Here is a 20,878-nt window from a genome sequence, read left to right as displayed (position 1 = left end):
TGTTGCGTTTCTGAGACAGGGTTTCTCTTTGTAGCCCTTGCTGTCCTGACACTCACTGTGTAGACCAGGCTGGCCTCAAACTCAGAGATCCACCTGCCGTAGCTCCCTAGTACTGGGATTAAAGGTGTGCAGCACCACTGCCTGGCTCAGAAATGGGATGCCCTCCTAAAACCACAAATACCCACAATATGCCGTGCAAGTGCAAGGTTTGAGTCTTTATAACGAACAGTAATACTCTCAGGGCGGAGCCTAATGTTGAAGTGAGAAATTAATAGGGGAGAGAAGGTTAGCATGCAGGGCGGGAGACTCCGTTTTCCGTTTCTTTTTCTTTTTCTTTCTTTCTTTTTTTAAATTCATTTCTTATATATAAGTACACTGTAGCTGTCTTCAGACACACCAGAAGAGGGCATCGAATCTCTTTACAGATGTTTGTGAGCCACCATGTGGTTGCTGGGAATTGAACTCAGGACCTCTGGAAGAGTAATTGGGTGCTCTTAACCACTGAGCCATCTCTCCAGCCCCTCTTTTTCTTTCTTTATTTTTTGATCTGTTTGATCGGGATCAGGCACAACAAGCTTAACTAACCATTTGGTACGATTTCAGGAGAGAGCACTGGCAGCTGCTGGGTAATTTGAAGACTACTGTGGAGGGTTTGGTGTCGGCCAACTGCCCCAATGTCTGGTCCAAGTATGGGGGCCTGGAGCGGCTTTGCAGGGACATGCAGAACATTCTGTATCATGGGCTCATCCATGACCAGGTATGTAGAACTCATCCCCTCCCCTCCTCTGTATCCGGGACACTCACTGAGTGCCTGATATGCCATAGCTGTCGGAGCCATGAGTAAACCGCCGGGGTCAGCAGGCAGCACATCAGCAAGATCTTAATCAGCTTGTCTCCTGTCGATTCTAAAACAAGGATGAAACTCTCCTAGTTATTGATTTATTACCTTTCAGCTCTTGAGGTCAGAATTCTCAAGTAAGCTTCATTAGGCTCAAACCAAGGTGTCTGCATGCTGTGATTCTCTGGGAAATTCTAAACATTTCTTTCTTAATTTTTTCTCTTCCCCTTCTCCTTCTCCTGATGTTGTTTTGTGTATTTCTTTGTTCGTTTCAAGACACAATTTCTCTGTGTAACCCTGGCTATCCTGGAACTTGCTCTGTAGACCAGGCTGATGTTGAACTGCAGAGATCTGCCTGCCTCTGCCTCCTCCTGAGTGCTGGGATTAAAGGCCTGGGCCACCATTGCCAGACTAAAAGTTTCTTCTTTCTTGTCTTTCCAGCTTCTAAGCTTTGTCTCTTGTATTCTTTGACTGTCGGCCTCCACTTTTTAAAACCCAGTAGTACAATGTCTTGAAATTTATTTCTGCTATTGTATCATAACCTTTCCTTTCTGTGAGCTCTGTCTTTCTTCAGGGCTCTTATAATAACACTGGTCTGACCTGCAAGACCTCCTCATCTCTAGATTACTAAGTCAATTCCATCTGAAAAATCCCTCTTTCCATAAAAAGTAACAGTTACGACGAGTCATGCACTTAGACTCTAGGGCCTAGAACACGGCATCTTAGAAGACGTTGGGTGTTGTTGTTGTTGTTGTTGTTGTTGTTGTTGTTGTTGTTGTTGTTCTTCTTCTTCTTCTTCTTCTTCTTCTTCTTCTTCTTCTTCTTCTTCTTCTTCTTCTTCTTCCTCTTCTTCTTCTTCTTCTTCTCGTTCTTCTCCTTCTTCTTCTCCTTCTTCTCCTTCTCCTCCCCCTATCCCCCCTTCTTCTTCTTCTTCTTCACATAGGATCTCATTGTGTACCCCTGGCAGCCCTGGAACTCATTATGTAAACCAGGCTGTTACCTGAGAGGCAGAATCAGGCTGGCCTAGGACTCACAGAGATCTTCCTGCCTCTCGCTCCGAAGTGCTGGGATTAAAGATGTGTATCACAGTGCCTGACTTTTTTTTTCTTTTTTCTAGTTAGAGTGATTATTTTTAAATTATTTGTTTATTTATATTTATAGTAATTTGCCTGAATGTTTATCTGTGTGCTATCTGATGCCTGTGCCTCAGATCAGAGGAGGCTGTCAGATCCCCTGGGACTAGAGTTAACAAACGCTTGTAACTAAACTAGAATTAAACTCATGTCCTCTGGAAGAGAGCCAGCACTCTTTTTCTTTTTTTTTTTTTTTTTTTTTTTTTTTTTTTGGTTTTTTTTTTTCGGGCTTGGGGGCGGAACCCAGGGCCTTGCACTTCCTAGGCAAGCACTCTACCACTGAGCTAAATCCCCAACCCCGAGAGCCAGCACTCTTAACAACTAAACCATCTCTCCAGCCCCTAGAAGCCATTTTCATCAGCCATAGTCATAGTCTCATCTGTATAAATAAGGGTAATAGTATTTATCTTATAGAGAAAATCTACAGAACAATAAATAAGGTAGCATATAAATCTGCCTTGCATAGCTTGTGGACATAACCAGTGAGCTGCTCAGCAGGCAAAGACATGCGTCACCCCCACACCTAACAACCTGAGTGTGGTTTCTGGGACACACGATGGAAGAGGAGAACTAACTGCCAGCTGTCTCTGACTGCACAGCATGTGTGTGTGCATAACCGTACAGAACTAATTAAAAACTCCAAGTAATTAATAGTTTTCCTATTTCATGTTGTCCTGTGGTATATATAATTAAGAGCATTGAAAATTTGAAAACAACTTAGTTCAGTGAAGTCTTACTCTCTCCCTTACCACTGGTGATCTTGCAGTGCTGTTTAAGAAAATGCCATTCCTTTAATCTCAGCACGTGGGAGGCAGAGACAGTGTGATAATCGTGAGTTCAAGGCCAGCCTGGTCTACAGAGTGAATTCCAGGCCAGCCAGGGCTACAGAGAAACCTTTTCTCAAAAAAACAAAGAAGAAAACAATGTCCATGTTATCTAATAGAAGAACCATCTCTCCCTCGGTTAGTAAGTGCAGTACCGTTGACCCCATCATTGCTCGGTCTGTATGGTATTATCTTCTGATGTCACAGGAAGCACTGTCCTAAGTCTGTGACATTCTTCTGTTCCTATCCCTGAATTTCTTCTTGGAGTAAAGAAGAAATTTAATTTTTAAAAAATTACACTTATTTGTTTGTTTGTTTTTGGGTACATGTATGTGAAGATCAGAGGACAACTTGCAGGACCCTCTCCGCTGAGTGGGTTCTAGGGCTGGAACTCAGGGCATTAGACGTGGCAGTACCCTCACCTGCTGAGCCATGTCCCTTGCCCGTTACAGGGTTCTAAAGGTGGAGTCATTGTGTGAACTCTTATGTCCCCCCTCTTTTTCCTTGAAGCGGTCTCTTGTCACCCATGTGCCTGTGACACTCAGTTCAGACCTCAGTGCCGAGTTCCAGGTCTGAACCTGCTGTCTCCCTCACACTATGGTGTGGCTGTCGGTCCTACCCAACAAGCAGGGCAAGGCTTAGTATCTCTCTCGGGAGACTGCACTCCATCCTGATACTCTTCGTGCCAGTTTGTAGCATTGAACTACCCAGTGTTCCAGCCACAAGTTTGGGATGCACGCCAGAAAATTTCGTTAAAAACAAAATGCAAGTTTCCCAGGCTGGTGACCAAAATAGCTGCCAGATTAGTGGTGCTGTCATTCAGTGGTTAAAGTGCTTGTGCCTTGATAACAAAAGTTCTTTTCTTGGCCCTGTTACTAATTTTACATTGTCACATAGTAACACAGCCAGATTACATGATAGTTTCACCATCTTTACTACAAAGGGAGAAATGTGGAGACTTTCAAACAAAACAAGCTTGCAGATGCAGAATGGTGTTAGCATATCTTGTTAGAATTCTTTAAAAACAACAGCATGAAAACCACTCTTCAGAACGAAGCATGTTAAAGAGTGCATGCAAGACTCACAACACTAGCATCAGTAAGTGTGAGCAGAGAAAACCACGTGGCGTGCGGACGTCCACACAGGCAGCGTGTATAGGCACATAGTACACTGCGGCTGCAGGGGGAAACCTGAAACTGCAGCTCCATGTCAGTTTTACTGTGGCCCTGTGCCTTGTTAAAGTCTAAGAGTTCAAGTCGGTCCGTGCCAGACTTGTTTTTCCCCTGTCATTTCCTTCCAGAAAGTTCAGTGCTTTCAAAGGTTTCAGGCTGCTGTGTCATCGGGAAATGTGCTATTCTGGGTGCTGTGTCCTTGGAAAGAGGAAGGGACACATGATTCCTGTTGGTCATTTCTCCTCTTTGTTTTCAAAAAGATGTGTTACAGATGTGAGCCCTGTTTTCTTGTCGTCACCCAGGGCTCTGGGAAGCTGTATGGCGTGACAGTAGTCTTAGCGGGATATCATTATTGTCAGCCACATCTGGTACACCTTTGACTGCTCCTGCAAGGCCAGTGCATTGATAACATCTCTGTTCTGCTGCTTAGGAATTCGGAGACAGTCCCTGAGGTGGCTCTGCTGAGTAGAAGTGACAGGGCCCCTCCCCCTAGCACAAGAAGAAACTGCTTAGCCACGTAGATGGCCCAATTAAAATGATTCATTTTTATGTGTATATTGTCTACATGTTTGTATGTGCACCGTGAGTGTGCCCGGTGCCTGTGGAAGCCAGAAGAGGGTATTGGATGCCCTGGAACTGCAGGTCCAGGCAGCTGTGGGCCACATGTGAGTGCTGGGAACTGACCTTTACAAGAACAGCCGTATTTCTCTGTTTGTAGCCCTGGTTGTCTTGGAACTCAGTCTACAGACTAGGCTCTCTGTTTCCCAGTGCTAGGATTAAAGTTGTGTGCCACTGTGCCTAGCTCATAATACATTCCTTATTTGTTCAGACTTTGACATATGCCATAACGATTCAGAAAAATAAATCTCACCCATAAACTTAGTACCAAGTAATATTGGCAGCCTTTGTGGAAGCAGGCAATTCTCTTCCTCTCCCTCCTTCCCTCTCCTTCCTGCCCTTCTGTTCTATCTGTCTGTCTGTCTGTGTCTGTCTCTCTGTCTCTGCCCCCCCCCCCGTGTGTGTGTGTGTGTGTTTCCGGGCTGCAGTGATCTGCTCACTCTCTTTGTTTGGCAGGTCTGTTGCCGCCAGGCTGATTACTGGCAGTTTGTGAAAGACATTCGGTGGCTCAGCCCGCACTCAGCCCTTCACGTTGAAAAGGTGAGATTCTGGATATTCTGTTGGAAAAGTCTTTTCTCCCCGAGATAGATGTCACTGATAAGAGGGGAGGCTTACCCAACCAAGCAGCCTTACAAGTTCATTACTCCAGAGTGCTTTCTCATCTCCTGGGACAGGGGGAAAGAGTTGAATGAAACCCTTAAAAAAAAGTCACACCTTTAATCCCAGAGCTTGATAGTCAAAGGCAGGTGGATCTCTTGAGTTCAAGGGTAGCCTGGTCTACAGAGCAAGTTAAGACGGCCAGTCCTACACAGAGAGACCCTGTCTTAAAACAACAACAACAACAATCACACAAACAAACAAAATCTAGGACCAATGGCAAGAATTTGAGTGCAGCCGATAGCCGACCACGTAAGAAAGGTGCGTCGGGCAGGAAGGAGAGCAGTTTCCGGAGCCCAGGGTCCGGCACTCTGAGCCGCCTTACGAGCTTTGGCTGCTCTGGATTCTCGTCTGCTGCTCCACACAGTGCTCCATGTCACAATCAGGGAAACCGTCCACAAAGGTGCACGGCTGGCTCCCGAACAGTCACTGGCCATTCTGTGTCTGCACTTAACTTTTATCATGGAAGAGTGTAAATGCATCAGCTAGATGAATGAAATGGCTCAGAACACACACCTCGGCCGCCCTCTCTAGTCCCCTTTGTATGGCCTCTTTTGCCTCACATGCGTCCCGGCTGTTGGGTTTGTTGCTAAGATGAGGTCAGGAGGCATACTCACACTTTTCTCTAAATATTCAGAGAGCAAAGCCTCAGGGTTTCATACTGGCCTTCTGTGTGTGAGAAAAGGCCGGGACCTGCTATTTTCTTTACCTTCTCATCCTTCCTTCCTTCTCTCCTTCCTTCCTTCCTTTCTTCCTCCCTTCCTTCCCTCCTTCCTACATATTTCCCTTCCTTCCTTTTGTCCTTCTCCCTTCCTTCCCTCCCTCTCTTCCATTCATTCATTCATTCATTCATTCATTCATTCTGTCTGTCTGTCTGTCTGTCTGTCTGTCTGCTGAGGTAGAGTTTCACAGGTAGCCCAGGCTGCCCTTGAGTTAACAGGTAGGTGCTGCCGCCCCTAAGACGTTGTGCTGTAGACATTGCTACTGATGCACTCTGTGGTGCCCATCCCAGCTGTGAAACCTTATTCTTTGAAACACTGAAGGAGGAGGAGGTTCCAGAGGTTGTTACAACTAGAACTCTTAGAGACCTCTGAGGCTGCATGGCTCAGTGGTTAAGAGCCCTGGCTTTTCTTTCAGAGGACCTGGGCTCAATGCCCAGTACCAACAACCAACTATAATTTCCAGTCCCCGGGAATATGATGCCTTCTTCTGAACTCTATAGGCAACACATCTATTTGATACACAAACATATATTCAGGCAAAACATTTATACAGTAAAAGAAGCAAAAACTGGGAAAAATGTCGGTGGTGGTTTTTTTTTTTTCCCCTAGACCCACCATCTACATATATGATACCACATTCCTCTCTGGAGGCTTTCTGAGATAGAGGAGTCAGAGAGGTCAAGAGGTCACAGTCCTTCCTGTGCCTATCCTAGAGTAGTAGCTCTTTGGAGATAGGACTCAGAGAGCCAAACCTAGCAGCCTCGCTTGTCCTAGGACTATCTTCCAGGGCTCACCCGGGGTCTGGCAGAGTAGAAGATCCACCTGTCCTTTATCCTCCTCCTCCTGTCCCTTCTGGAAGCTAGCTAGAGAAGATACCTCGTGGTAGCCTGCCTTACTGTGTTCAGTGTGGCTCTCAGAACACTTGGCTGTGTCTGCCAGGGCCTGTGTTTGACTTGGGCTCTTTGCCTCCACAGTTCATCAGTTTGCATGAGAGTGGCCAGAGTGACACCGACAGCGTGAGTGAACACACTGTCGCAGAGCTGTGGCTGCAGCACAGCCTGCAGTGCCACTGTCTCTCAGCCCAGCTCCGGCCTCTGCTTGGGGATAGACAGTACATCAGAAAATTCTACACAGGTGAGTAGAGGCCATGCCGGGCTTCGTGTACTCCATGTTCTCTTCCAGCCCTCTCATCCTCTGTATAGCACTTCTGAAGCCAGCGTCTCCTGAATTTCACTTGATGCCATCAGCTCTCTCAAACACACAGCCAGTCTTCCTCTCCCCGCCCACGATCACACCCATGCCCCTGTGCTGGTCCATGCAGACTGAGGGACAAGTGCATGAGCTGAGTGTTTTATGTGCTGCTCACTGTTAGAGCCGGCAGTAGGACTGGTATTTTCTAAGCAGCGAGCCTAGCTGATTTGGCCAGAGGCACACAGAGCTAGGATCCAATTCTGGGCCTCTCTGGTTGTGAGACTACTTCTTACGCTAGACTCCACACAGCTTGGCCCTTCCTATACTTTCCTTGTCCCCGAGTCCCTTCTCTACACAGAGGCACACTTTTCCTCAGTTCCTCTTTACTCTGTCTCTCTCTCTAAGCTTCTCTCTTCAGCACTGTGGTACCTTTTTTCTTCCTAGAAACCGCCTTCCTGCTGAGTGATGCCCACGTCACAGCCATGCTCCAGTGCCTAGAAGCAGTGGAACAGAACAACCCGCGGCTCCTGGCTCAGATTGACGCATCTATGGTAAAGGGGCAAGGAGTCGACCGTGTCTGTCCTGGGCCTCTCCACTGTAGCTCATGACTTCCTCACTGAGGCAGCTGTGAGCTGACTTAGTTTTAAATGCTTGTAAAGAGCTGGTGTGGTGGTATGTGACTGCTGTCTTAGTCTGCTCTCTCTTGCTATAACAAAACGTCTTGACCTAGAGCAACTCAGGGAGGAGAGAGCTTGTTTGGTTTACAACCCCGAGTCCTAGTCCACTGAGACAGGAACTCAGGCAGGAGCTGATGCTGAGGCCGTGGAAGGACGCACTTGCTTGCTCCCTCCCATGGCTTGCTCGGCCTGTTGGTTTTGTTTTTGTTTTTGTTCTTTCTATTCTTTTCTCACATATTCCATTCCAACTACAGTTTCTCCTCTACCTTCCCTCTCCCCCAGATCTGCCTCACCTTAGAAAGGAGCAGGCTTCCCAGGGATATCAATCAAAGCAAGCATAGCAAGCTGCAAAAGCAGACAAAGAAATAAGTTCCAAGCTAGCTTCAGCTATGAGGTCCAAGCTTAAAAATAAAAAAAGGAAAGAGGAGGAGAGGGGAAAGGGGAGGGGCCTAGACGAGGATGGAAAGGAAGGAAGCAAAAGTCCCTACTCCATTGTCAACATCTCAGTCCACACACCTTGTAGAGTGGAGGTCTCCTGTCTGCTGTTGTTTTAATGTTGACTGTGTCACCGTCCACGGAACACTTCCCTTCTGCCAGGCACACAGCGGTACTTATTCACGTGTATTTAATCCTCGTGACTCTGAGAGCAAGACATTATCTCACTCTAAAGAAAGTCACTCAAGGCTGGGGTGGCTCAGTGGGTATAGTGCTTGGTGCAAAAGCAGGACCTCAGTTCAGATTCCCAGAAGCCATGCACAGCCACTCATGAAGGTGTGCAGGTCTGACTGCAGCACCCAGTACTGCTGACCATAGTCTAGGCGTTGATTCTCAGCCTTCCTAATGCTGAGACCATTTAATACAGGTCCTCATGTTGTGGTGAGCCCCACCGTAAAATTACTTTTGTTGCTACTTCATAACTGAAATTTTGGTACTGTTATGAATCATAACGTAAGTATCTGTGTTTTCCAATGGTCTTAGGTGACCTAAGATGATCCTTAAAAGGGTCATTTGACAACCCCCCCCCCCACAAATGGCCCAAAGGTTGAGAACTACTGGTTTAGCCTAACTGGAAACCTCAAGTTCAATGAGAGACCCTGTCTCAAAAAGAAGGTGGTGGATGATAGAGGAGGACACCCAGTAGTGACCTCTGGCTTCCACATGCTTGTGCACAGGTGAACACATGCATACATGTGAATGTATGACCTACCACACAAGAAGACAGTAAGAGAGAAGAAGTTGAGTCACTAGGACAGGACCAGACCTGGTGACTCACTGTCGTAACCCTAGCTCCTAGCAGGCTAAGAGACAGGACACAAGCTTGAGAGCAGGATAGTTTGAGCTGCGTCATGAGTCCTAGGTCAGCCAAAGTGACACAGCAAGACCTTGTCTCGCCCAGAGCCTGGGTCAGATGCTTGTAAGTGACGCGCATGGCTTAGACCACCAGTCTATCCGATTTTTGGTTCCACATGCATAATGTATTTATGTGTGGTGTACATACATGTTTGTATGCCTGTTCCCATGTGTGTGGATATACTTAGTGCATGCAGGTGCACATGCATGTGGAGACCGGAGACTGATGTTGGGTGCATCTTCCTTGATTGCTCTCTATTTTATATACTGAGACAGGGTCTCTAGGGGCACCTGGAGTTTGTTGATACAGCTTGCTCCTGAGGTCCTCTGCTTCCCACGCAGTCGCCCATGCCCACTGAAGTTTCCACTGGTGTTGGGGATATGAACTCAGTGTTCACGCTTGCAAAGCAAGTGACCTGTGTTCCGCACCACCTCCCAGGCTTAAGTTCACTGTTCACTGCTTACAGGGGAAGATACACTAGGATTCCAGTGCAGAAGCTGTGGTGCACGGCCAAAGACCAGCTTCTCTCCAGTCCCTGCAGCGATGAGTGGCTCTCCTCTGAGGCCTTTGTGCTCTACTCTAAAATGGTTTCTTTTGTTTTAGTTTGCCAGAAAGCAGGAGAGCCCACTGCTGGTCACAAAGAGCCAGAGTCTCACAGCTCTGCCTGGTTCTGCATACACCCCTCCAACCAGCTGTGCTCAGCATTCCTACTTCGGGTCCTCCTCCAGCCTTCACCAGTCCATGCCTCCCAGCCACAGCTCAGGTATGGGTGATGTGTGATTGCTGTGTGTATTTTAGGCCTGGGAAGTAGAGGACTTCTGTGAGTGCTCACGGGCCAGAACCTGTCTTTTGTTTTTTTAGCCTCATCTTCCCTTCCCTTCCCTTCCCTTCCCTTCCCTTCCCTTCCCTTCCCTTCCCTTCCTTCCCTTCCCTTCCTTCCCTTCCTCCCCCTTCCTTCCCCTTCCTCCCCCCTCTCCTCCTTTCCTTTCTTTCTTCCTTTTTCATTTGTTCGTTCTGTTCTATTTACTGAGATAGAGTTTTATTACGTAGCCTAGGCTGGCCATGATCCTGTAGTTAGGTGTAGGGGTGGGAATCTTCCTGTGTCTGGAGAGCAGAGAGCCTTTGAGAGTGAGTACGGGCTGGGAATCGGCTTGGGCTGGTATGAGTTGTCGAACTTCATGCCTTTGTAATAGGCATCGTAAAAAGGTGTGCGGCAGCTGCTTGATGTGGTGGTGCGTGTCTGTACTCCCAGCACGCAGAAGACACAAAGGAGATCCTTACAGGTTCAAGGGTATCCAGGGCCACGGAATGAGACCCTGCCTTACAAAAGCAAATGGGACGTTATCTATCAGCTAGCATAAAATGGTTTTGTAGCGTTATTAGATCAACAGAGCATAACTGGAGGCTTCCGAGCTTCTGCTCCATGTTGCAAATAAGGTCTTTAGTTGCTAGCAATCTTTAGAGTGCCTGCACCATGCTGGATTCTGTTAGAGTCAATTCGTATGGATTCCTTCGTTTGATCTTTAAAGCAGTCTTGTGAGGTGGTCGTTCTCATGATTCCTCTCACTTTTATTTGAGCGATTCGTGCTGAGAAGCAGGAAAGCCACAAGGTCAAGTACCCGTGCCCTCACCTCACCGTAGCTGCTTCTAAACCATCGCTTTACTTTAGGCTGACCTCCTCTGCGTGACATGTGGGACCACCCTTACCTGTGGTCCTGTGTACACCGTAGAACTCCAGAGCTCCTTTCTCTCCCTGCACCCTTTTTATATTCCAGAAAGAAGATCTACTTCCTTCTCACTCTCTGGCCCTTCCTGGCAACCTCAAGAAGACAGGGAGTGCCTCTCACCAGCAGAGACTCAAACCACCCAAGCTCCACTGCTTTCAGACTCCGCTCTAGCCCAGGATTCCCCACTGACCGCCCAGGACATGAGCTCCAGCACTCTGACTAGCCCCCTAGAGGCATCCTGGGTCAGCAGCCAAAATGACTCCCCAAGTGATGTCAGTGAGGGGCCTGAGTACCTGGCCATTGGCAACCCAGACCCTCATGGCCGGACTGCCAGTTGTCAGAGTCCCAGCAGCAGTGGTGAGAGTAGCAGCTCTCACTTGTTCTCCTGCAGCAGCCCTCAAAAGCCAGATGCTGCTGCTGCTGCTGCTGCTGCTGCTGCTGCTGCTGCTTCTCTAGGGGACCAGGAGGCAGGTAGGCAGAGTCAGGCAGGCAGCACCCTTCGCAGATCCAGCTTCTCAGAAGGACAGACAGCCCCTGCCGCCAGCGGGACAAAGAAGAGCCATATTCGCTCCCACTCAGATACCAACATTGCCTCCAGAGGAGCCGCAGGTAAAGATGAGCCTCAACCACCGGTCAGCGGGGTCCCCCTGAATGCTCGCAGGGCTCTTCCAGGTGACTTGATGCCGGTTCTGCCGGGAGAGACGTTATCGTGTAGTACTGAAGCAGCCCGAGTGTGCGATATACTTTCCTTTACACAGTACTGAGTACTAAATGCTTCCCTGATTCTCCCATAGTTCCTTCACGGGATGGTGTAAGTATGGAAGTTTTAACTGAATCCTTGACTCAGCCTCTGACTTCCGCAGAGTCTTAAAGAGGTCTACAGATATCCTACTACATTCCTTCTGTTGTGATGCCTTAGAGGTTATCATACTGAAGCAGAGTACTGTTAATTTCCTAACGCTATCAACAGGGCTAATAGTGAATATGGGTGGGCGGTGTGGCCTTAGACCAAGTAGGTGGGGCGACTGCTGTCCCTAACCAGACCGAGGCAGTCAGAGAGAAGGATCATTTGCCCTGCACCTCCAACCCCCCCCCCCCGCACATAAAGACAACTGCTAGCCAGGTAGGAGCAAGCTTGGGTGGGGAAGGTGGGCACCCAGATTCCGCACCACATCGGCCCTGCCTTCCTGGGGTCTGTAGGCTTTGCTCTGGCATCACCTGTGGTAGGACATCCTTACAGTAGGTGTAACACTAACTTTTGTGCTCAAAGCCATTATGGGTCAGCAAAGCCCCAGATACAAAATTAATAAAAATAAAATAGGAAGTATTTAATGAGACAAAATGAAGATTTCCTTTGGCAACTGGAGCTGGCCCTGTCTCTCTGTAATTTCTAGAAAGATGAGAACTCAGGGCCTCAGCTAAAGCCTGAGTAACAAGTGTTCATCTGTTTTCCTTCAAGGATTTAACGTGACTTGTTTGGACTGTTAGAAAAATCTCCAACTCAAAGCTCTTTCCATGGACATTCTCACTGGGAGAGTGTTGAGGTTGGATCCTCAGGTCACATCTCCTGGAGCCCTGGTGTCTGCTGCACACGAGGGCGATGGTCTTTGAGCATACAAAACTTCCCTGCTCCCCACATCCCAGTATGTGTTACAATGGAACCCAAGGCTTTATTCCCGCTGAGCAAGAGCTCTACAGAGCGAAATTCCCAGCCTCCCTGGCTCCATTCTTGAATCTGTGTGGATTCCAGAAACCATGGTAACCTGCATGGGAAAAGGGAGCTGGAAAATCCTGGGCAGACGAATCTGAGCATGGGTCTTGTAGCTTCTTGTCCGAGTCACCCCTCCTTCAGCCCCGGTATTCCCTCTTGGAAGTTAATATTACCACTTCTGCCAGGTAAAAGTCACGGGTTAGTTTGGTTTCTCCCTTCTTTCTAATCCTGTTTGTTCTGTCTGGATTCTCCTCTGTACCTCTTTACCTGCAGGAGGCCCCAGGAATATCACCATTATAGTTGAAGATCCCATTGCAGGTTTGGGAGCCAGTCCCCCACCTCTTCTTCCTTTTCTCCCTCTGTGACCACCTCGCTTAGTTCAAAACCTTTTCCAGTCTGGTGTCAAGTCAAGTCTGGCTAGTTTGATCCTGTTGTGGTGCTGGGGCCTATCAGTAAGAAGATACTGGTATTTCACTGGATACGTGTCGTGCCCTAAACATGCTTCCAAATGCCCTAGTCATTCTACCAATGGCTTCTGGAAGCCATAGTCAAGATAAAGCAATTCTGCTTTGCCCAAGGTGAAGCAGAGGCCTACTGTTTGACTAAGGCCTCATGGTGGGTCAGTGGCAGGGCGCATTTTAACTGAAGACTGACTGTGGGTTATTTCCCTTGACTTAACACCAGAATGTGTCTTACTCCCCGTATGTATCCTTGCATGGGTCTTGCCTGATCAAGAGTCCCTGTTTCCTCTTCCCTTCCAGTCTTCATTCACTTGTGTGCCTGCGTACCCCATGCTAGTCCTGGAACATTTTCTAGTAATTCTGTCTTTCTCCTTTTCCCTCTCACGGTGCTTTTAAACTGAGGTTTGTGTTCTAGTCTGAGTAGTGTAATGCTGGAATTATTAATGTGGGTGTTGGTAAAACAGCGGTGAGGGAGGACCAGGAACCCAAGCCTGCTAGTAACGAAGAGGTCGCTGGTGTGTTTTCTTGGATAAGAGAAAGAAGAACACCTACAGGACCTTACCTGAGAGAAAGCAGATTGCAAGTGAACAAAAGGAAGTGCTGAGTCAGTCGAATGGCTGCCCTTAGGAAATGGGAACTCAGGGCAGAGACCCCATGGCTTACAGAGCCAAAGTCACAGGAATGGTGTTGCAGGTTATATGGTGTGCCCTCTGGCTAGGCATCAGACCATGTCTTCCCGTGTTTCTTAGCAAGGGACCGTGGTGGTTTCCCTTAGTTCAGTAGACAGAAGCAGGGCCTACTGCCAGAGCCACATGAGGGACACAAAATTACTGTGTGTGTGTGTGTGTGTGTGTGTGCTCGCATGTGCCTGTGTGTGTATGTGTGCGTGTGTGCATGCGTGTGTGTGCGTGTGCCTGTGTGTGTGTGCGTGTGCGTGCATGTAGCAGCTGACGACTTGGCATTATTGATCAGGGAAGCAGTTGGGTATTGTATAGTTTAATCATCTGCTCTCCATGCTGCTCACGACTCAGGCATCCATTGTTTTTCTTACTGGACATTTTGTTTGTTTTTATGAGACAGGATTTCTCTTTGTAGCCCTGGCTGTCCTGTAGATCTCACTCTGTAGACCAGGCTGTCCCCAAAGTCAGAGATTCTCCACCTGCCTCTGCCTCCAGAGTGCTAGGATTAAAGGCCTGCTCCACCACCTACCTGACTGGCAATCTTTAATTTACTTTTGAGTATCAGTTTCTCATATGAGCCCTTTGCCAGCATCCTTGTTTGTGAGACAAGATTTTGCAATGTAGTCTAGGTTGGACTTAAATTCACTGTATAACCGGTCCTGGGCCCAAAACAAGTGCTGGGATAGCAGCCATGTGTCAGCGCGCTCAGTGTCTGCCTGCTCTTGAAGCTTCTCCTTTGATGACTAAATCCTTTGCTTTTGAAGCCATCATCCTCAGCGTCTCCAGAACTGACTTGATGTTGCTTTTAAACACTTTCCCAAGTTTCATTTTCATTAGGGAAGGTAAATTTACTGACACTGTTTTAAAACATAGTACCAAGGTACTGGAAAACATTCGATGTACCTATTTTTGATTTTACCATCTGAAAACTGTCTCTTAAACTAGTTTGTCAGGAAGTCGATGATTAGCTGGTACTTTTGTAACATTGATTTGAAAGATGAAGGAATAGGGGACTAGAAGCGTCGCCCGGCCTCTTTCCCCTTCGACACACTGACAACTCATCTCCTCCATGAGTTCTGTCTTCTTAGACTGTTGTGAAGGCTTTGGGAACGAGAGAGTTAAATGTTGTATCTGTTGCTCACTTGTATGTGTGCTTTATTCCTGCTGTGGTCACTGGCACTAGACTCCTGCAATGATAAGTTGAATTTGAGAGACCCCTTCCCTCCTCTGGCCAGAGCAGTGCAGTCAGCGCCCCAGCCCTCTGTGCATGGAGAATGGTGATCGAGTGCTCAGAAGGCAAGGACTGACCCTGCCCCGCTCTGCTTTCTCTTTGAGCCTGCTGAGCCCTGTGTTGTGGAGCCCGTCTCAGTCTGTGGAGGACACTGTGCTCTTCCCTTCCTTCTGACATCTTCCACACTGAGATCCCACTTCCTGTGGACCTCACTGATGTGCGGTTCCCACCCTCTCATGCTCTGGGTGCTACCATGGGTGTCTGTAGTACCTCAGGTGATGGTGGCCTGAATAAGCCAGAGCCTCGACTGTGGGTCCTTATGTATTCCCAGGAGACACTCACAGGTGGAAGGAAGCATTTATGTCCCTGCGCTCGGCACTGAATTAGCTCTCTTTTCCTTTTCCGTAGAGTAGGAAGAACAATGTATTATGGATAAATTTAGATAGGAAAAGGGTTCTCTCTAGGATCTCACATTTATTCCACCATTCTCCTTCCAAGAGGTTTGGTGCTCTGGGGCTCCTAAAACGTCTAAACAATGTCTTTAGAGGACAGACATCTTGTGTCCAGTTCCCTCTTACCTGGGGAGAGTGGAGAGCGCCATTAATAGTAAGACCATCAGACTTCTTGAAGAAGCATGGTTGTTATAAGTTTTTATTTCAAGACAAATATTATATCTACACTTCGATTCCCTCAGAGGGTGGTCAGTACCTCTGCTCAGGAGAAGGCATGTTTAGAAGACCGTCAGAAGGACAGTCCCTCATCAGTTACCTCTCTGAGCAAGACTTTGGCAGCTGTGCAGACCTGGAGAAGGTGAGGCACTCAGAGGGAGGAACTCGTGGGGTGTGGGGTCTGGCCTATGGGATTGGCCTGATGGTCTTTGCTGCCACCGTTCTGGTGAGAGTCCGTGTTCTCGGAGTAACTGAGCTGCAGGGAAGCTCCGTGAGCGCTTCTGGGGAGCTGTTCAGGGAGCAAATGCTTAGCTTTAGTCCCTGCTCCTCTCTGCAGAGAGATTCAACTTTAGTCACATGATTATTGTTCTTTGACCCCGTGACCTCACATAAATACTTCTTCTAGAATCAAGTTCTATTTTTTTGTTTGTTTGCTTTGTTTTTCAAGATAGCATCTCTGTGTAGCCCTGGCTGTTCTGGAACTCACTTTGTACACCAGGCTGGCCTCAGACTCAGAGATCTAGCTTCTTCTGCCTCCTGAGTGCTGGAATCAAAAGTATGCACCGGCACCTGGCCAAGTTTGTTTGTTTGTTTGTTTATTCCTGGCCTCAAATATGTGTACATAGTATTGGTGCACTAGTCTTTTATGTTGGGACATGATGTTTACCTAACTCTTGTGTGTATGGGCGACTCTCGTGTGACTGTAGAAGAGGCTGTTTGGAATTCCTGCCATGTTCTCTCCTTTCATTAGTCCTTGTTTCAAGCATGATGGCCTGGTTTCATCAGTTTATTTAATTAGTGGTGAAGAGTGAACTGTCTATCAGCAGCATCTGGAAAGAACTGCAGTGTCCAATAGGCAAGGTCCAAAAGCATTAGACACAGATTTGATACAACTATGAACAACATTTTGCTGTTGGTTTTGAGTTGGGATTTTACTATGCAGCCCCGACTAGCCTCAAACCTTAGAATCCTCCTGTCTCTACCCTCTGTGGGCTGAGATTACAGGTGTCTGTCATATACCTGGCTTGAGTAATTTTTAAAAGCAGTCATAAGAGAAAACAGCAGCTGATAAAACCTCAAGTTTTGTCTTCTTCAGAAGTTGACTCAGTTCAGTTTGTTTCATTCTTAGAGGCCATGTCATCAGAATGCTCTGGAAGGTCTGCAAGTGTCTCATCTTCTCCAGAGCAAGCGGTGTTTCCCATCACATTCTGGGCAGAGCTTCAGCTAGCCAGTCCACACGCGGCTGGCCTGCATGCCACAGCAGCGCTGTCCATTGCATTTTCTCAGTGGCCTATAATGGTGGAAAAGTTTGTTGCAAGATCCCTGGATTAACAATGGGGCCATGGAGGTGGTTCCTCCATGTGTAGATAATCTCGTCAGTAGCAGGGATGCTGTTTTGTGCCAACCAACCCTCTTTAAGGACTAACGTTTTCTTCAACTGCTGTGGCTGGTCTGTGAGCCACATCTTTCTTCAAACAGCTCCTCTGCTGCCAATGTGCCAGTGCTTGCAGTTTGGTGACTTTTTTAAAACTGTAGTTTCTTTCGTTGTGTTGAGCAGAGCACAGGGAAGTAAGGCTGGCCCTGAGAGCTTAGGCTGAGAGCCGAGAGTCTCTTCTCATTTTTATACAGAACGTGGAACAGATGAGATAGTCATGCCAGCTACGAGAGCAGCGATGCTAGAGTAGGCTGTCTGCCCGTCTGCTTACAGCAGTTCCCCTGAGGAGAGCACTTGTCCTCAAAGCTCTGCTTCTCCACCGTGTACTCAGCAATGTGTTCCCGCTTTTAGTTCCCTGACAAGCAGCTTCTTCTGGTGTCCTCCTTCCTCCAGGAAAATGCCCACTTCAGCATCTCCGAGTCGTTGATTGCCGCCATCGAGCTGATGAAGTGCAACATGATGAGCCAGTGCCTAGAAGAGGAGGAAGTAGAGGAGGAAGACAGTGACCGAGAGATCCAGGAACTGAAGCAGAAGATCCGCCTCCGGCGCCAGCAGATCCGCACCAAACACCTGCTCCCTGCGTACCAGGAGACTGAGCATGGAAGTGAGTAGGCCTGTGACACTGCGTGTGCCTCTTTATGGCTTCACAAAGCTCAGGCCGTGTGGGCTTTCACCTCTGCTCTGCATGTGATGTGTTATGCCCAAGCTGAGGGTTCCTCTCCTGTCAGAAGGTTGTACTGTGGTGGTCTGTTTGTTGTTGGTGGGTTTTTCCCCCTTGATAGACTAGGAATACTTCCTACATCAGAAATAGCTTTATTTCCAAATGGGTTTCCAGGATGAGAACTAAAGCCAGGAGTCACAAGTGCACTTCTCCAGAGTTGAATGAACCAGCAAGAAGGACCAGGTCCACTGTATAGCTTAAGCCCCAGCCAAGGCTCTGCTCTCTTTCCTCTGTTAAAGTGTGGGTCCTTTATTGTGGCATTGAAAGGGATGAGAGACCCTTTATCCTGTCTGTAACTGTGACGATCATTAATGTCACAGGCTTCCGGGTCACCTCCAGCAGCTCCCAGTTCAGTTCACGTGATTCTACACAGCTTTCAGACTCTGGCTCTGCTGAAGACGTTGATGAATTTGAGATCCAAGGTAAGAAATGACAGCTCGTTACAGGAGCATTTATGACGTGTTTCTTTTCGTTTGAAATACTGTGCTGAGCAACCCTGAAGTAGATCTTCACTATGACGCATTATGGAGCACTGTTAGTTATTATAAGGGATGGCTACTCTTGCTAAAAACAAGCCCTCCAGCATGCATGCAGAAGAGAGCCTTAGTCGAAGGGGGCGTCCAGCCGTTGGGGTCACCCTGACTGTCCTCAAGTCTGTACCTTTCTCTTGGGTCCTCACTCTTGTTCCTTCTCCTAGCTGAGCCAAACCACATGAATTAGACTGTTTTCCCTGGGCTTCACAACACCATGAAATTGTTCCAAAATATGGAGAGAGAGAGAGAGAGAGAGAGAGAGAGAGAGAGAGAGAGAGAGAGAGAGAGATTGATTTATTGTAATTAAAGAAACGACAGGAATCATTAGGGAGGAGAAGCAAAAGAAGACAAAAAGGAAAACCAATCAGTTTCCATAGAGCTCTAATTTCTGTCTTAGCACTTTTCAAGGAAGAGTCCAGCCTTGCTGCAATCATCAGTCAGTGGAGGAGGCGGGGCTGTGATCTGGGAAAGCATTTGTAGTAAGCAGGTTTGTGTTCCCGTTTGCATCACCAGTCAACCAGAGGAGGAACTGACAACAGACCAAAGGAACAAGCCCAACCTGGTGATTCAGGGAGTCACTGGTTTACTTATAGGCTACAACAACAACAACAACAATAATAATAATAATAATAATAATAGTAATAATAGTAATAATAGTAATTATAAAAATCATACCAACATGAGCGACAGACTCCCAAGAGCTGCATTGCTAACCCTCAACCTCCTGTATATTCTAGCACTTCCTAACCCCACATGCAGCTGGGACAGCCTTACTCAAAGCCAGGGGCATCAGTAAATGAGTGACGGATGAGCTTCCACCCCAGTCTGTAGGAAGGAGAGCGTCAGTAGGTTTGATCTTGAGAAGGTCTCATTGAGTCTAGCCAGGGATCAGCTGCCCTTCTTCCAGCCCCGGTGGCCACGTCCTACTTGAAGAACATGCTTCATAACAGCCCTATTCCTGCAAACCACAGACTTCAGGCCCCAACAAAAAGACAAACAAACTAGCAAGCAAGTGAACACAGTAATTCAGGGTCATAAACTTCCCCATGGAAACACTAAGTGACCTCCTTACAGAGCTGAACTGTCAGCACTCCATTATAACACTATAAAATGATATTGAATAGATATATTATTATTATTTTAGTCTTCAGAGTCCCCCCCCTCCAAGTACCCAGAGTTCTTTCCTGCTCTGAAATCCAGATTTTGCACAGATTTTCTAGGCCTCTAAGATGTTTTCTTTGTGTTCTTCTTAATGCATCAGATGGTGTTAGTCACTTCAAACTCTCCCACCCCCTCCCCGCTTCGTTTGTATGTGGGTTCTTTTCTAACCATAGTGCTCACAGAGTGCACTCCTGTTGGAAACTGTTGCTTCGTCTGTGGGCCCCAGAGGTGTGTGTATTCAGCCAATTCCCTGTTGGTTCAGAGCAGAAGTCCTTAAAGGAAACAACCATAGGGCAGGATTTCTCAGTTGCTAGGTCCCTGCCACTCTCTGTTGTGAGGGACTGCCTTGAAGTTTGAGCTGTTTGCCATCGTCTCTGGCCTCTGCACACTGCCCACTGCCAGTAGTGCCCCCAGTCCTCCTCAGTGCTCAGAAGCATGGCCAGCTGCTCCTAACGTCCCCTTCACTCCTTTTGGGGAGGTGCTTGGGGCGGGACTGGTTTTGGGGAGTGGCAGTAACTCTTTTCCAGGCCTATTCACACATGTCAAAAGGATTGTCCGTCTCAGAATCTGTCTGTCTTTCTACTCATTGTTACACAGGTGGTAGCGAGGGCTCTGACCTGGCCCACATGTTAGAGAGTGGACTCCCAGTGTCAGGGGTCTCACTCTTCTCAGGTAGCAGTGCTGGAGGTGTGGACGTGCTTCTGCACGCATGTGTGTGACTGTTTACACCAGCTCGTGTACTTACTTGATCTTGTCACTTGTCAAAGTTATGAGAAGCACATGGTCTGGAGAACTAACCTGACTTAAGCAATTTGGATATTCAGATGCCCTTTTCCATATGCCTCAAGCAGTCCTTGCCATCTCCCCTCACTAATTTTATAGTAGGTAGTCATGCGACTGGTCAAAACAAGAGAAAGCCTAGTCAAAACTAGGAAAACAGTTGTGTCTTGGATTTTTTGGTATTGGTGGTGCATAAAGGCAAAATATTGCAAAGTGATCAAAATTTAATGTGGAGCCCATTTCAATTCAACGCCTGTTTTAACTGTAGAAGTTCACCGAGTTGATAACTTCAGATCTAGCCAATTTTGGTGCTTGATATTTTATTTGCAAGTTTCTTTTATAATAAAGGTTATTATATTGGAAAAGAAACAATCAGATTAAGAATTTAAGTTCAGGGGCTGGAGAGATTGCTTAGCGGTTAAGAACACTCACTGCTCCTCCAGAAGACCCAGCTTCGGTTACTAGAAATCAGGTACCTCACAACCACCTGAGCTCCAGCTCCAGGGCATCCGATGCCTCTGGCCTCTGTGGGCATTTACACACACACACACACACACACACACACACACACACACTACATAATTTAA

At 47.5% G+C, this 20,878-nt stretch overlaps 1 protein-coding gene across 1 annotated transcript in view; it reads left to right on the top strand.

Annotated features, from left to right (window-relative positions):
* Rubcn (rubicon autophagy regulator) overlaps window positions 1-20,878 on the top strand; it is a 45,831-nt gene that overhangs the window by 10,596 nt on the left and 14,357 nt on the right. Inside the window, 13 exon segments of the mRNA XM_032900122.1 lie at window positions 604-757; window positions 5,042-5,125; window positions 6,939-7,098; window positions 7,600-7,706; window positions 9,787-9,946; window positions 10,959-11,519; window positions 12,895-12,939; window positions 14,946-14,972; window positions 14,975-15,039; window positions 15,690-15,803; window positions 17,490-17,700; window positions 18,138-18,239; window positions 20,109-20,183. Coding sequence (XP_032756013.1) covers window positions 604-757; window positions 5,042-5,125; window positions 6,939-7,098; window positions 7,600-7,706; window positions 9,787-9,946; window positions 10,959-11,519; window positions 12,895-12,939; window positions 14,946-14,972; window positions 14,975-15,039; window positions 15,690-15,803; window positions 17,490-17,700; window positions 18,138-18,239; window positions 20,109-20,183 — 1,865 coding nt within the window.

This window comes from Rattus rattus, chromosome 4, assembly GCF_011064425.1.
Source record: "Rattus rattus isolate New Zealand chromosome 4, Rrattus_CSIRO_v1, whole genome shotgun sequence".
Classification (NCBI taxonomy): Eukaryota; Metazoa; Chordata; class Mammalia; order Rodentia; family Muridae; genus Rattus; species Rattus rattus.
This window is presented reverse-complemented; position numbering and strand designations above follow the sequence as displayed.